This window comes from Catharus ustulatus, chromosome 1 (assembly GCF_009819885.2).
Source record: "Catharus ustulatus isolate bCatUst1 chromosome 1, bCatUst1.pri.v2, whole genome shotgun sequence".
NCBI lineage: Eukaryota > Metazoa > Chordata > Aves > Passeriformes > Turdidae > Catharus > Catharus ustulatus.
This window is the reverse complement of record NC_046221.1, coordinates 75,185,499-75,200,081: the sequence shown is the minus strand read 5'-3', so window position 1 is coordinate 75,200,081 and position 14,583 is coordinate 75,185,499. Positions and strand designations below refer to the sequence as shown.

The 14,583-nt window shown below is 40.8% G+C and overlaps 1 protein-coding gene across 3 annotated transcripts in view; it reads right to left on the bottom strand.

Moving 5' to 3' along the window:
• Nucleotides 1-14,583, bottom strand: part of DROSHA (drosha ribonuclease III) — an 80,899-nt gene that overhangs the window by 31,282 nt on the left and 35,034 nt on the right. For all 3 annotated transcript variants that reach the window (XM_033052625.1, XM_033052606.1, XM_033052614.1), the window contains 5 exons: nt 14,232-14,331; nt 11,283-11,390; nt 5,704-5,811; nt 2,590-2,728; nt 1,858-1,918 (listed from right to left, as the gene is read on the bottom strand). In XM_033052625.1, coding sequence (XP_032908516.1) covers nt 1,858-1,918; nt 2,590-2,728; nt 5,704-5,811; nt 11,283-11,390; nt 14,232-14,331 — 516 coding nt within the window. The remainder of the gene's footprint in view (nt 1-1,857; nt 1,919-2,589; nt 2,729-5,703; nt 5,812-11,282; nt 11,391-14,231; nt 14,332-14,583) is intronic.

Genomic DNA, 14,583 nt, shown 5'->3' with positions numbered 1-14,583 from the left:
CAACACAATTAAAACAGAAAAAAAACAGAGCTGATTGCTAATTAGTCATGATAGTAGTTTTTGCAGCCTCCTCCACCCTCTCTGGATTATAATCCTTTCCAAAACAGAGGAACAACTATGTGAATTGTGAAACTCAGGACTGACACCACCACCTTCGAAATTTCCATATGTTCTGTTCTGAGCTATTGTCAGTGCTTCACAAAATGGGGAAAGGAAACAGGACTGCTGCCTGGCACTGAAGTTAGGTTTCTCTGTCCATCAGAGGGCACCAGGTGATTGAAACAAACAGCCTGTTCCCAGCCTTGTGCATGGTACTAGGTAGCTCTACCTAATTTACATCAACACCTGCAGGGTAGGATAATCCTGCAGCAGATCATTGGTATGGCAGAGGGAGTCAGAACTTGGATTTTTCGTAGTACCTTTAAATGCCTTATTTTCTGTAACTCCCTGTGAGCTCCAAAGAAAAAGTGTCTGTACTAGGAGATGCATCCAAAGATGCCATTAAGTTATTAGAATCTTTTATTTCTTGTTTTCTTTCATCACTGGTCCTGGATTTATGTTTGTTTTGCATAAGGTTTCATTTCCTTCAAGCTGTCTGCCTGCTTATATTCAAAGGACTAAAAGGCCAAGCAGCTGAAGAAGAATGTGAGCTTGTCTTTGAATATATACAAATTTCTGCTCTAGACATCAAAGCAAGGAAGCAGCAACATTTCTGATTTCACACAACTGTAACAGAATCAAGGCTATTGCCACAGGTTGTTTTTTTTTTTTTTTTAATCCAGAAGATCTTTGTCAAGTGTTTGGCAGCTTTTATTGTGATTTTCACTCACCCAACAATTATATAATTAGAGTAATTTCTGAAATAGGAGGCCTTTGTTATCGCCTGAAAGAATTCAAGTACCTTCAAAACAGTAATGTGTGAGCAAATCTACAACAACTCTGTGTAGCAACATAACTGAAAACACATCTCTCTCAAAAATGGGACTTTATATCTTTGTGTTATTTCACAAGAATTAATGCAATTCAGCCTTGTGTTATCCCTAGAGGACTCAAATAAGCTCGAAGAGAAAAGGCCATGGTCTAGCTGAAACAGCATTTAGGGAACATTGCAAGAATAATTTATGCAGAATTAAATTTCTCCTATTCCCAAGCTTCTTCTGAAATAATGGTTCTTGAAAGGTCTGGCTAAAGCAGTAGCTGACTAAAATACACACTACCATCTAATTAACGCATTTAAGAGATTTCACACGCAACTGTATCTTGCATTAGTCTTGTGCACTTTGTGTATTCAAATTCAGCTAAATATGATGCCTGTGGCTGTAAACCACATCTTAAACTATATTCATATGTACAGAATTCTTAGTGGTCAGTTACGGATTACTGCATTACAACATTAATGGGTTTTGCATCTGTCCTTAAATTGGAACAGTAAATCAGCAAAGCCCATGTTCAGCACCACACTCCTGTTAACAAGGTGCCATGCCAGGAAGGTACTACTGTGAGAAAATGTGATGAAGAATCCAATTTATGGCACTGATAACAACAACAACAAATCTTATTTTTTATTCTGCAGAAAGCAAAAATGTAGCCTTTTAGTCCTCCTCATTTCAGGGATCAACAAAAATGATAAAATTATCTGTTAAAACCCTCCTCAGACATTTTCTGCAGGCATGACCAAACATTTACTATGTCACCGCTAATGGAGGTTCAGCACACCTTCATAATATAAAAGTCAATTCAAAATGACTTTTCACTTCAGCTATTTGCCAAAGCTGTTGCTGACAGGAACTTGGTTGTTTCTATTAAATATCTCCCTCCGCAGCAGCTTCCCTACTTGTAAACAACTATTTTCATTACCTGGAAGGAGCTGGATCATCCTGTCCCAAACGGGACATAATATTTATCAGGGTGTTTATGCCTAGAAACATAAACAATGCACTATTAAGTAAACAGACACTAATTAACTTTGAATAAATGCAGCAAACAATTACTCAAAATGTTACTTTGTAATTGCTGTACACAAGATTATCCTGTTATTTACAGGGTTTATTACATCAAGTATAATCCTTACCAATGCTCTCTGCCTAACTGACCACAGTCCCATTACAACAGTATTGAATTTTTGCATTCAGGGAGCCAGATAAATACCACCTTTGCATGAAAAGGACATTCTAAACATTACATAAGCAACAAACAATTTACTTCATTATCACTGAATATGCTTTAAAGGGATGAGGAATATTTTGCAGGAGACAGACCACATGGGCACATTAGTAAGAGACACAAAATATATTCCAGTTTGTTCACCATGTTGAGTAGCAAATTAAGAAAACAGCACTTGCCAAAAAATCTAAGCAAATACATCCTCCTGTTTATTACCCTTGCTTGTTCTCAGCTCTTTACTTATTGACTAATTTGCCAAAGCTAGTCTTTTAGAAAGACCTCACCGGTGTCTGCATATAACTGAAATCCTCTACTGAAGGCATCTCTCAAAAGAACAATGGCCAAAGAAATTAAAATGGAACAAAGGGTGTTCTTACTCATTAAGTGTGAGGTAAGAGAAAAATGTTAGTGCTATAAATAGCATACCTTTTTTTCTCATGTGTATATGGTGAACTTTTCTATCTCCATACTTGGGCTGTCGAATCCCACAGTTGGATAAGGAATTCCTGGCATGATCTGGATTCATCCCAAAATTTAAATGATGGCTTGGGTGAGTCATTGCAAGCTATAGTGTAACACATACAGGAAATAGAAGTATTAAATATATTCTTGCAAATGAAAGAAAAACATTAGTTTAGACCGGTAGCTAGTAAGAGTTATTCTTCAGTTTGAAGAAAGGTTACAAAATGATGTAGTCAATCAGAAACTTGGTTCCAGCAATTTAAATGTAGGGTGAACTATTTCACATGTCAGAAAGAAGCAACATTTATGCTCAATCATCAATTTAACTAATTAACTTTCATCATTTTTTTCTTTAAAGAAAAATTAGTTTAGAAGAGAAAAAGCATGAACTGTCAATTTGCCTCAAGACTTTTGCTTACCAGCTCCGCTGACCTGATTTCAATATACTTGCTTATTTAAAAATACATTCACTTTAACACTGATCTCTATTCATATTAAACATATAAGCAATTAAAAGAGCTTCTCAACCATCCATATTTACATTATTTAAATATCTATAAAACTCTCATAGCTAAAAAAATGAAACAATAACAAGTACCTTATTCCTGGCAGAGTTAATCACAGAAGAACTCTTTCCCTCATGACTATAGAGGACTCGCTCTTCAAATGGAAGAGGAATGATGGCATTGGTCCTCTGTTTTACCTTTGTACCACCAAGGATTACCAAAAACTTACACTGAGGCTGACACCACCACTGCAGTAATGGCAGCAGCAAACAGAACTACAGCATGTTTTCCAGAACGCCATCTTGCAAACTCACATTTTCTCCCTCTTTGCATATACACAGATCAAAATATTGTGCTCGTATAAAAGTATGTGCACACAAAACTTGTGTATAAAAAAGAGCAAATTTGGAAAATGCAAGCTGCAGAAAGTTACTTCTGACACACATGCAGGACTGCTGCTGCAGACTGTGAGCAAAGATATTTAGTCATTCATTCAAACATTGTCTGTTGCTTTCTAAACATAAAACCTAAAGAGTAAAATTATATTTAATCAACATTAAGAACTTTCTCCAAGTCCTTTTTAAATCCTTGTTAGTATTACTACGTTTGTTTTAATTGCACATTCTCAAATTTTACTCCATCTGGAGTAGATGACACATTACAGCTTTTCTGAATAGATAACTTAGCGTAATCTTTTTTTTAACCTGCTTGTAACTTTAAAAAGAATACACCATGATAAAAATGGGTAACAATTAATGTAAAATTATGCATCTAACACTACCTATGCTCAAGCAGATGACTGATACCATATACATTTTTTATGGAAAATGTTTGTAGGTTTTAAATAAATGAGTGTAGGGACAAAGCATGACAAAGTACATTTGTTATAAACAAACAGGACTAATGCTTAAACACCTGATTTTTATACTTTCATCTCTTTTTGATTACAGTAATTTCAAGATTACAAGCTGCACTGACTATAAGCTGCATCGCCAGGTGTTGGCAAATATTTCGTTCTTTGTTCATACACAAGCCGCACCCAATTATAAGCCGCTCTGTCGTTCACAGCGAGGACCCGCATGCAACCAAGTTGCCAAATAGTAACAGAATCGCGGCATGGCGGGGTTTATTGGCTCGGATCTGGCCGTGGCAGCGGCGGCAGGAGGGGATGGAGCCCCCGCGCTCCCGCGGTGGCAGGAGGGGAAGGAGCCCGCTGGCACCCACTGTGGCAGTGGCAGGAGGGGACGGGACCCCCCTGCCTGCCCCCGAGCCGCGGGGCCAGCAGGAGGAAGCCCCCTGCCTCCCCCAGGCTGGGCTGCCTGAAGGAGGGAGCTCCCCCGCCTTCCCCACCCCCCCGCGCCGCCTGCACGGAGCCGGCTCCACCCGCGGTGCCACAGAGTAACCAATTTGTAACAATCACACAGTCCCGGGTTTTACTGGCAGGTTGCTCGACTCAGCACCTCGGTTTGCACTTCCAGGATTGTAAATGTCAGAAACTTATTCACATATTAGTTGCTCCTGAGTGTAAGCCACATTTCTGGTGCAGGAGCAAAATTTTAGTCAAAACGGTGTGGCTTGTAATCGTGAAATTACTGTAACTTGTTGGTTTGTGTGTTCGGCCTCAACTGAAAGTTTCCACCACTGCATTTTTATCTCTGACATTAAAACAAAGCCTACCAACAACCAAATCCTAGAAGATGCTCAATATTTAATATAACTTGCAGTAGGAAAAAAGCCTGGAAAACAAATTCTAGAAACCAGAAAAGCTGTGAGAAAAGACATTTCCTTAAAATAATTTGGGAGTAAAATCTCTAAAGAAATACAAAAACTGCCATGTTTTGAACTCAGTCCAGTCATTGGAGAGAGAAGACGCTAACTTCAGAAGGAAATTCTTAACAGAGGTCCCCATTTTCCTTCAGCAAATTCATTAAAAGTATAAGACAAAAGGGTCACCATGCCAAGCATCAGCCTCAGAGGTAATCAGTTCCAAATATGCACTAACATAAAAAGCTGATTATGTGACATGGATGCATCTAAAAAAAAGTAAGAAATTCTCCTCTCCAGTTCCTGCTCCTACTTCTTAATTAAAAAAAATTCATCATGTGCTTGCAGAAATCAAAGGCTAAACAGAAGTTTGCAAATTTCTATTCACTAGCTACAAATGCAAAAAAGGGCAATGTTTTAATTATTCTCTTTTGGAACAGCTGACTATAAAAACAAGAAGCAGGGCACATACACTCATCTGCAGAACAACACTGTATTCCCTATAAATACCTGAAAAAAGGAACTTACCGAGAAATGAGTACTTGACAGTCTTTTCAATGACTGCATTTTCGTCTTGATACACATTACAAGCAAATCCAGATCTACCATGCGAGCAAAGATGGGTGCAATATCTAGGTGACAATAGCTATATCTATTTAGAAGTGTCTTGCGAAAACAAACTTTTGAAAGATCTGCAGCACAAGTAATAAGGTCCATCCAAGCTGTGGCAATCCAGCACTATGGATGAACTCAGTAACATCATGAAGAGGAACCAGCAAGAAGTCAGGGTTTTCTTTTCATATCTTACCTGCAATAAGCACCTATCTCGAAAAGTGTAGCCTATCAATTTGTCCAAGTGCATCAGACACTGATGGTAGCGCACATGGTGGGTCAGGACAGGAAGCATCATTGCATGCTGAAAAAACAAATGCAATAAGCAAAAACATTCAACTTCAGCGTACAGAGAACTCAGCTGACTGAGCTAAAAATACAAACATTTCCCAATTGTTGCAACATTTCGTTTACTGCTTTAGCTTAAATGAGGAAAAAAAAATTGTAGTTTCCCATCCTGTATTCATCAAAGCACTTAATTAATCATATGTTTTTATCTCCACAGTCCTGCCCAGACTAGAGGAATAAATACATGAACACAGTCTTCAACTTAAGCAACTTCAATGAGGTAAAAAAATCTGGTCACTAGTAACAGCAAATTTCAAGAAGCTATGACTGAATACAATGCTGTATGTTTGTACCTTTTCATTTAACACCCTGCTTGAAAAATGAAGAAACATCACTTCCCCTCTGCCTCATTACATTAAGAAACACTTTACACCACTTTAGCCAGCTTTCACCAAATAGTAGTAGTTACTCAATTTTCAAGCACAGATGTGCCTTGCTTCACTTCCTCTTGAGGAAGAATTATGGCATTTTTTAAATGCTGTAGTCTGGCACATTTAATGTACTAAAAAATATCAGAAAGGTTGCAGTTTGTCTATGAAACAGACAATGTTTTTCTGTTGGGGAAAATGTCAATAAAATTGAAAAAAACAACAACTCTATTTTGTAACAATGGCAGTCCCCCTCTCAGTGCTTCAAAGAAGGAATTCTACATGGACATTGACTTTTGACGCATCTGGGTTGAAATAAGCAAGTACAGTAATTTCACGAATACAAGCCGCACCAATTTGACTAAGATTTTGCTCCTAAACCGGAAATGCGGCTAATAATCAGGAGCGGCTAATACAACCTCAGAAGTGCCTGCCAGAGTGCTGAGCCGAGCAGCTGCAAAGTCGGCATTTTGCGATTGTTACAAATCGCTACTCTGTTGCACCGCGGGTGGAGCCTGGCTCCCTGCAGGCAGCACGGGGTCGGGGAGAGAGGCGGGAGAGCTCTCTTTCCTCCTCTGCCACAGCCCAGGGGAGAGACGGGGGGGGCCCGGCGCCGCCATTGCTGCGGCCCGGGGAGGAGAGGGGGGACCCGGGCCGCCCCTACCGCGGCCCGGGGAGGGGGGGGAAGCCCGCGCCGCCATTGCTGCGGCCCGGGGAGGGGGGGGGGAAGCCCGCGCCGCCATTGCTGCGGCCCGGGGAGGGGGGGGGAAGCCCGCGCCGCCATTGCTGCGGCCCGGGGAGGGGGGGGGAAGCGCGCGCCGCCATTGCTGCGGCCCGGGGAGGGGGGGGAAGCGCGCGCCGCCATTGTTGCGGCTCGGGGAGCCGACAGGAGCCCCGCACAAGCCATTGCTGTGGCCCGGGGAGCCGACGGGAGCCCCGCGCAGCCATTGCCGCGGCTCGGGGAGCCGACGGGGTGCTTTGTCCCTGCCCGCCGCTGCCGCGGCAGGAGCGGGGAAACTCCATCCCTGCCCGCCGCCGGCGCCACGGGCGCGGGAAAGCTCCGTCCCCGCCCGCCGCCGCTGCCGTAGGAGCGGGGGAAGCTCCGTCCCTGCCTGCCACCGCGGGGCAGCGCCGACCCGGGGTGACCGAGCCCAGTGGCAGCGGCGGCCGGCCCCGAGCTGCAGCACCGTGCTGGGCCACCTGGCCCCGTCAGCGGCCCCTAGCGGGCCGAGCCTGCACAGCCTTAGCTCAGCCAGTAAACCCCGCCCTCCCGCGGTTCTGTTACTAATTGCACGCGGGTCCTCGCTGCGAACGACAAAGCGGCTTATATTCGGGTGCGGCTTATCTATGGACAAAAACCAAAATGTTTGCCAACACCCAGTGATGCGGCTTATATTCAGTGCGGCTTGTATTCGTGAATTTACTGTAGTATAGTTTATCAGTAGAGTAGTAGAGCAAGTATGATATCAACATCACAATTCTTGCATAAGAATGAAAAGAGAAACAGGGGAAATGAAGGATTTAAAGGCTGTTATGCACATGACCATTTGTGAACTAATTTTTTCTAATCATTCCTATTACTGAATATGTCCAAAATAAAGGTGTGTTTTAAGGGCATTAAAATCTGAAGGTTGTCACAATTAGTTCAGAAAGAGGATTGTGTACGATTAGAGGAAATGATTATAACATGGAGAGAAGTAAGAAAAACAAGCACACAAAGCAGATGATGTATAATTTACAGAATAAATGATGTTACAGATTTCTGCAGCTCACTAATGACAGAACAGCAGAAAAAAAAAACAACTAGTGAATGCTACAGGATCAGAAATTAAGAGTAACCAATGGCAAGACTTTCTGTTGAAGTAAAAGACCATGAAATTCCTGAGAATTGAGCACAGAGCTGGAAGGTAATCAGAAAATCATTTAGATTGGAAAAGACCCTTAAGATTACTGAGTCCAACTGCTACAGTAACACTGCAAACTCCACCAACTAAACCATGTCCCCAAGATCTTTATAATACCTTAAGGGATGGTGACTTTCCTGGGCAACCTACTACAATGATCACCTTATCTGCAAAGAAATTATTCCTAAAATCCAATCTTAAGCCCCTTTGGTACAACTTGAGACCATTTCCTTTTGTTCTGTCACTTCCTACCTGGGAGAATAAACCTCTCCCACCTGGTTACACCCTCCTTTTAGGCACTTGTAGAGTGATAAGGTCCCCTCTGGAGCCTCCTTTTTGTCCAGCCTAAACAACCTGAGCTCTCTCAGCTGCTCCTCATCAGACTTGTGCTGCAGACCCTTCCCCAGCTCCACTGCCTTTCTCTGGACTTGCTCCAGCACCTCAATGTCCTTCTTGTAGTGAGGGGCCCAGAACTGGACACAGGATTCAAGGTGCAGCCTGAGCAGCGCTGAGTACACAGGAGCAACCACTGCCCTGCTGCTGCTGGCCACACTCTTGCTGATACAGGTCAGGATGCCATTGGCCTTTCTGGCGACCTGGGCAGCCACTGGCTCATGTTCAGTCAGCTGTTAACTAGGAACTTCTCCCTGGTCCTTTTCCCTCAGATGAAATAACCAGCTAACAGCAAGAAAAAGACTCCTTGGACCTACAAAAGGCAGAAAAATATAAAACAACTCCAAGCAGCATTAGAAAGTGTAGATGAAGTTTTATTCTGTTACCATGCCACTCATTTAGAGTTTCTTTGGGGTAATTTGTAAGAACATCCCCTTTATCTCCATATAAACTGTACAGGTGTGCTTCCTATGTGTTCCTTCATGGAAGGAATCAACTGTAAAACACCAAAACAACCAAACCTGAAACTGTTTCATGGGACAACTCTGTTTCCCTGCCTCTATGTTCTGCCATACTAGACAGAAAGAGTCTCCTCAAACAACATTTAACATTCCTTACACCAATACATGTGTCCCTGCATCTGAGGACTGAAATACCAAGTTTCAGACTTTCATCAGCTGTGGTGCAGTGAACAAAGACTCCTGGGAGAACACAGAAAGACTTTGACTCTTGAAGTTATATTGACAAAATGCTGCTTTCCTGGCACTACCTACTGATTGATTGACTGAGTCAATCAACATCTCTCATCTTGGACTATGGCTATTCTGATGTTTTATATATTTACCTCTTTAGAATACATGCTTTTAAAATATGTATGATTTTAAATATTTTGCATGTCCTTTTTTTACTGCAGCTAGCAAGGCATGGCAGAAACTCTCTCAAGTGCCCTCAGACAGTGCCATCGTCCCCCAGGACAGCAGGTGCTCCTGACCTGAAGCTACTAAGGGGAAGCAGGTGAGCTGAAATATTTTGGAATGCATGAAATGCTGAACACTCTACACTGCTCTTGAGGGCTCACAAGCAACAGCGGTGTAGGTGGAGAGAGGGAACAGAGGTGATGCCTTCTCAGCATGGCCAGATCCTGCCACACTTTATCCTATGTATTTAGTGCTGCTCAGCTCAGTGGCCAAGTACTGCACTTGATATACTGGGTGACTTACAATAAGCCTGTCAGAACTCAGACACGTAACACTTTTTTTGAACATTTCACTCACCATTTTTCCTCCCCTTTCAAGCAGTTCATTTCTGAGACAGCAATGACCACTGTCATTAAGGCCACATGGAACTCAGAGCAAGTATAAACTATCATGAGTGACTTAAAAGAGTTTCAATCTTCTAAACTGCAATCCTTTTAAAAGCAGTAACTTTAAATCACAGCACTTGAGCTCTGCCCCTAGAACTGATTTATGCGTATTTAGTTTTAGTCTTCTTTAATCTGGGAAAAAGCATGTAGCAACAGCGGCAATCTTTCATTTTACAGACATACAGTTGCCTATTCTTGGCCTCTCAAAGATATCAAATCAAAGAACCTTCATACCAGAACTGGCTGATTTAGATGCAGATGGGCACAAATATTGTGAAATAGTTTTACTTTTATCATTCTTGGGTGTTTTGCTGTCCTTCAATAAAATGAAACAGGAATATTCAAGACATTAGGAGATGAATCACAAGAGATATTATGAATAACACAGAACAGTTTCGAAGTGCCTAAATTGGAAATTTACAATGTTTACTTAAGCTGTAAAAATAGATAACAGTTCGCAACAAAAAAATTAGGAAAGAGCTGAAATTTTCCTTAGCTATGTGAGGACATACTGTGCCACTATTCTCCTTCTACTTCAGAAGCAATAGTAGAATCACAAAGAAGCAATAGTAGAATCACAAGAAATGTTTCAGACAGACTCTCAATCTAGAATTTCCCCCTTTGGCCTGACCAGACTTCTAAGATTACCCTTACCTAGCAACCCCCCCTAATTCATTCACATTGTTAAGCTAATATTAAGTTGCATGCACTTAACTCTTAAATAACATCTGCAAAACAACATCTATAAAATAATGCAAGTATATTTCTAGTATAATTATTTGGCTGTTACAACTACTCAAGTTTTACTAATACAAAATTAAATAAAAATCATATTTTTATCGTATCACAAAGCTGGCTGCTGTCAACTGCTTCAGAATAGCATCTGACAGAGATATGTTCCTTGGAGATGTCATGCATATGAAACAGAGTATCTGAATCATATCTTTCTTTTGAGGTTCACCTTTTTTAATCCAAAAGTTACTTGTGGTGGGGTTTTAGTTTTTTTTTAATTTCTTTCCAGTAAAAAGATATTTCTTCATGCTTTACTGTAAAACTTGGGGTGTTTTTAAAAGTTATCTAAATAGAAAAATGTATTAAAATTAAACTATCTAAAACCAAGCCAGTTGATGGATTAAGAGTTCCACACTAGAATCAACATTTGGCAAACCTCCAGCCTCAAGGTGACCACTCCTAACCTCTCTCCCTTGCACTAATCAACCCCTGGCACAAAATTTTAAATTACCTTTTTTTGTGTGTATAGAGGGGGTAGAATAGTTCCCTAGATCAATAGATATTACTGAGGTATTAACTTCCATTTGGTTCTTCAGCCCAGAACAAACCCTTGCAAAGGTAAATGGCAGCTATCAAGAAAGAAAAAGCATCTCTCCAGTTCAGTCACCTGGCAGACATCAGAGCGTATCCCTGTTTTCCAGAATCCCTGGCTGCTCAGCTCCACAGTCACTTCACGTCTCATTGTGTTCTTCTGACGAATTTTCTGCAGTGCCTCCTAAGCAGGGAGAGAAGAGAGCTCCTGTGAAGAACTTGCTACAGCAAAGCACAGTAATGCACACACCAGCGCGTTCACAATACCCACGTAAGGTTCAGTTTGGGTGAGCAGTTTCTAAGGCTGATACAGACTGGATAAAGCTCAGCCACAGACTGGCAGATGTGCTGGAATATAGTGTAGACAGGGAATTTTGGTATACCAAGGATAGAACATTATAGAAGATTATTGCAAATGACAAACCAGTCCAACCCATATATCCATACAAAATTATACATAAATAAGAAAGGTAAAGTCCTTATAAGGAAAGCACTTTCTTTGCCAGACATACAAAACAACCTCTTCATTCATGTCCATCACTGTGAGTACTCCTAGTTGGAACATTCAGGAGGAGTAAACAGACTTTGCTTTGGTATCTTAGCTACTTTGCAACAGTTCCTGTTCAGTTATAGCACTATACCCAGTCTGGGAAAGGGGTCAGCATTCACCAGTCCTGGAGACTATGCTGATTGAAATCTACCAATTTTATTTCAATAAAAATTTTTAAAAATATATTTTACCTTTACCACTGGCTGTTTGGTGGTGTGCAAACAATTTGTCTCTAGAAACCATGAAAGGGTCAGAATCATTAAAAGATTTTGACAGTATCATTAAAAGAAAATATTTTCTGCAAAAATGAAATGAAAGAAAAAAACCAAATCAGCCCTGGATTAGAATCTCTTGGTACCAATACTACAAAACCCTGGGGTATGCAAGCTCCCCACGCAGCATGAACTAACCATAAAGACTCCCCTCAGTGCTCTGCCTTCTTCAGAATACAAAGCTCTTCAAAGCTGCAGCTTACCCTGCCTCTCCTTCTCCTTTTCATTACAGGGCATTTGCTCAAAGAGTAGTTCCAACAGGTGCATCTGTCCAGACATAGATACATCAAACCTCAGACACCTCAATACACAGGTGTCTAGGGTAGGACGTTAGTTAGTTAGCCCTGGCTCCTTTCATATTCAGTGAAGGGGATAAATGGCTTCAAAAATGCATTTCTCCCTCCACTGACTTCAAAGTGAGCCTTCAGGTCCTAATTTATGCACCTGCTGTAAATGCTCAAAGTTAGGTTAGAGGAACAAAGCCCCAGGCATGACCTTGTCACAAATAATACCATTGTACAACCTCATAGTGGTGGATGACTGATGGCAGAGGGAACAGAGATGCTGCCAGCACTGCACCCCCTGTGCATTGTTGAAGGTGTGTCACTGAGTTTTTCTGGAGAAAGGTGCTACACCTGGCTGTATTTCAGTCTGACTGGTTCAGAAGCACTTCATAATATATGATTCATAATCTTTAAAGCTGATGTACCAGTCAGATACAGTCCTAAAGTTCCTTCTGAGTTACTGACACCTCCACTGGCAAACATATAGATTATCTTTACATAAAGTTTCTGCTTCAGCCCTGTATGCTGCCCTCCTGGCAAACTACTTGTAAAACTCATTATCCTAGATAATACAGTCCAGAAACAAAAATCAGCAGTCCACAGTGAGTACTAAATTACAAAGGAACATTTTTTCTTCTGGAGCAAAATATGATCACCCCCTTACAAACAATCCACTACAATTTTACAAATGAGCAGTCCATTACCCCCTAATGAAAATACGTCCATAAAACAATGATCTTCTCTTTGCTCTGTGTGTAAACACAGAACCACAGTTGTGGCAAACAAAATCTCCTCCTGTAGGGACAAATCTTTTTTTTCTTTTACAACTGTGGAACAGCTCAGTCACAATGTTGCGGGTTCTTGGTTTTGTTTTTTTTTTCATTTACAAGTAAGGAAGCCAAGGGTTTATTCAGTATCAGCATAAATAAAATGTTTACTAACACTCTTGCTTACACAACAGCATACTATGATTTGTAACAATGAAAAAATTCAGGTGCAATATCATACGTATTAAACATTTACTGCAACTGAAAGTAATTCCAAAAGTGCGATTTCTGAGACTTCCCCAATAAACCAGGGAAGTCTCAGGAATTGCACTCCATGATTCTCATAGGTCCTTCCCAACTCAGAATACTCTATGATTTTATGAATAACTACTGTTTCTAATCAATAAATAAAAATACAACACCACTTAATTAAATACCATCCTGAACTCAAGAGGTTAATTTCTCCATGTATTCTTCACATAAGTTGTCAAATTAAGTGTGCCTGACAGACAGGCACCAGGCAAATTCAAAGCTTCAGACTGTGGGTTACAGAGATAGATAGGCTGGTTTACGCTATATTTAGGAGTCTTTGTTTTCCTGCTTTTAATTCCCTATTGGCTGAGCATTTGCACTTAGGAAATGCTTATTGCCCATCAATTCGTGGGGAAAAGACAAAAAGAGAAAAATATCTTGTCTATCATACACCAACCAGATGATTTCAGATGAAGTCAAAGATCCTAAGCAATGTCACTATACCACCTAATAAATTATGGTTTATGCACACAAGTGTGGCAGTTTTTATCTCAGAAGAAAAATGTTTAAAATTATGAGCCAGTTAAAAGTACATTATGAAATAAAAAGTCCTTCTCTATGATAATTCTTGAAACCATTAACGGCAACAGCTACAAAGAAGTTATGGTTCCATAACAATAATTTTTATAATTGGGTAAAAAACTTGCAGCAGTTTGACAGCTGAAAAAAGGAAAAACCTCCATCCAATAACAAGCATAGATAAAAATAAAATCTGTGTTAAGAGTATGGAAATAAAATCTTTGTAAAGGACTTCTATTGTTTCCATAAACAGGGCAGTCATACAGCTTTATTCCATCACATACAATGCTCAATTATCAGTCATAGGAAGGTCCAGAATACCTCTCTTTGTGATAATTTCTGTTTATCAGCCTGTTTGACTTTGGGACTGTTAGCCAGTAGGTGACGCAGCTTCACATAACTCTTCCACAGTTTTTGGTATCTGAAGGACAAAACCAGAAAACAAGTATTTTGGTCAATGAACAGAAGCCTCTCTATGTTTGTATAAGGAACACATCAACTGCCAATAATGCACACAAGGTACACAAAAATTGTCTACAAGCACGTCTTTGCTATAAAAATAAAATAATCTCAAAGCATTTTCTGAGAGGTGACAGTGCCTGGGTAGCTGCTGCAGCAGGGTGGGCCAAGTAGCAGAGGAGGCATTACTGTGCAGAGTGAGGTAAAGAACAGC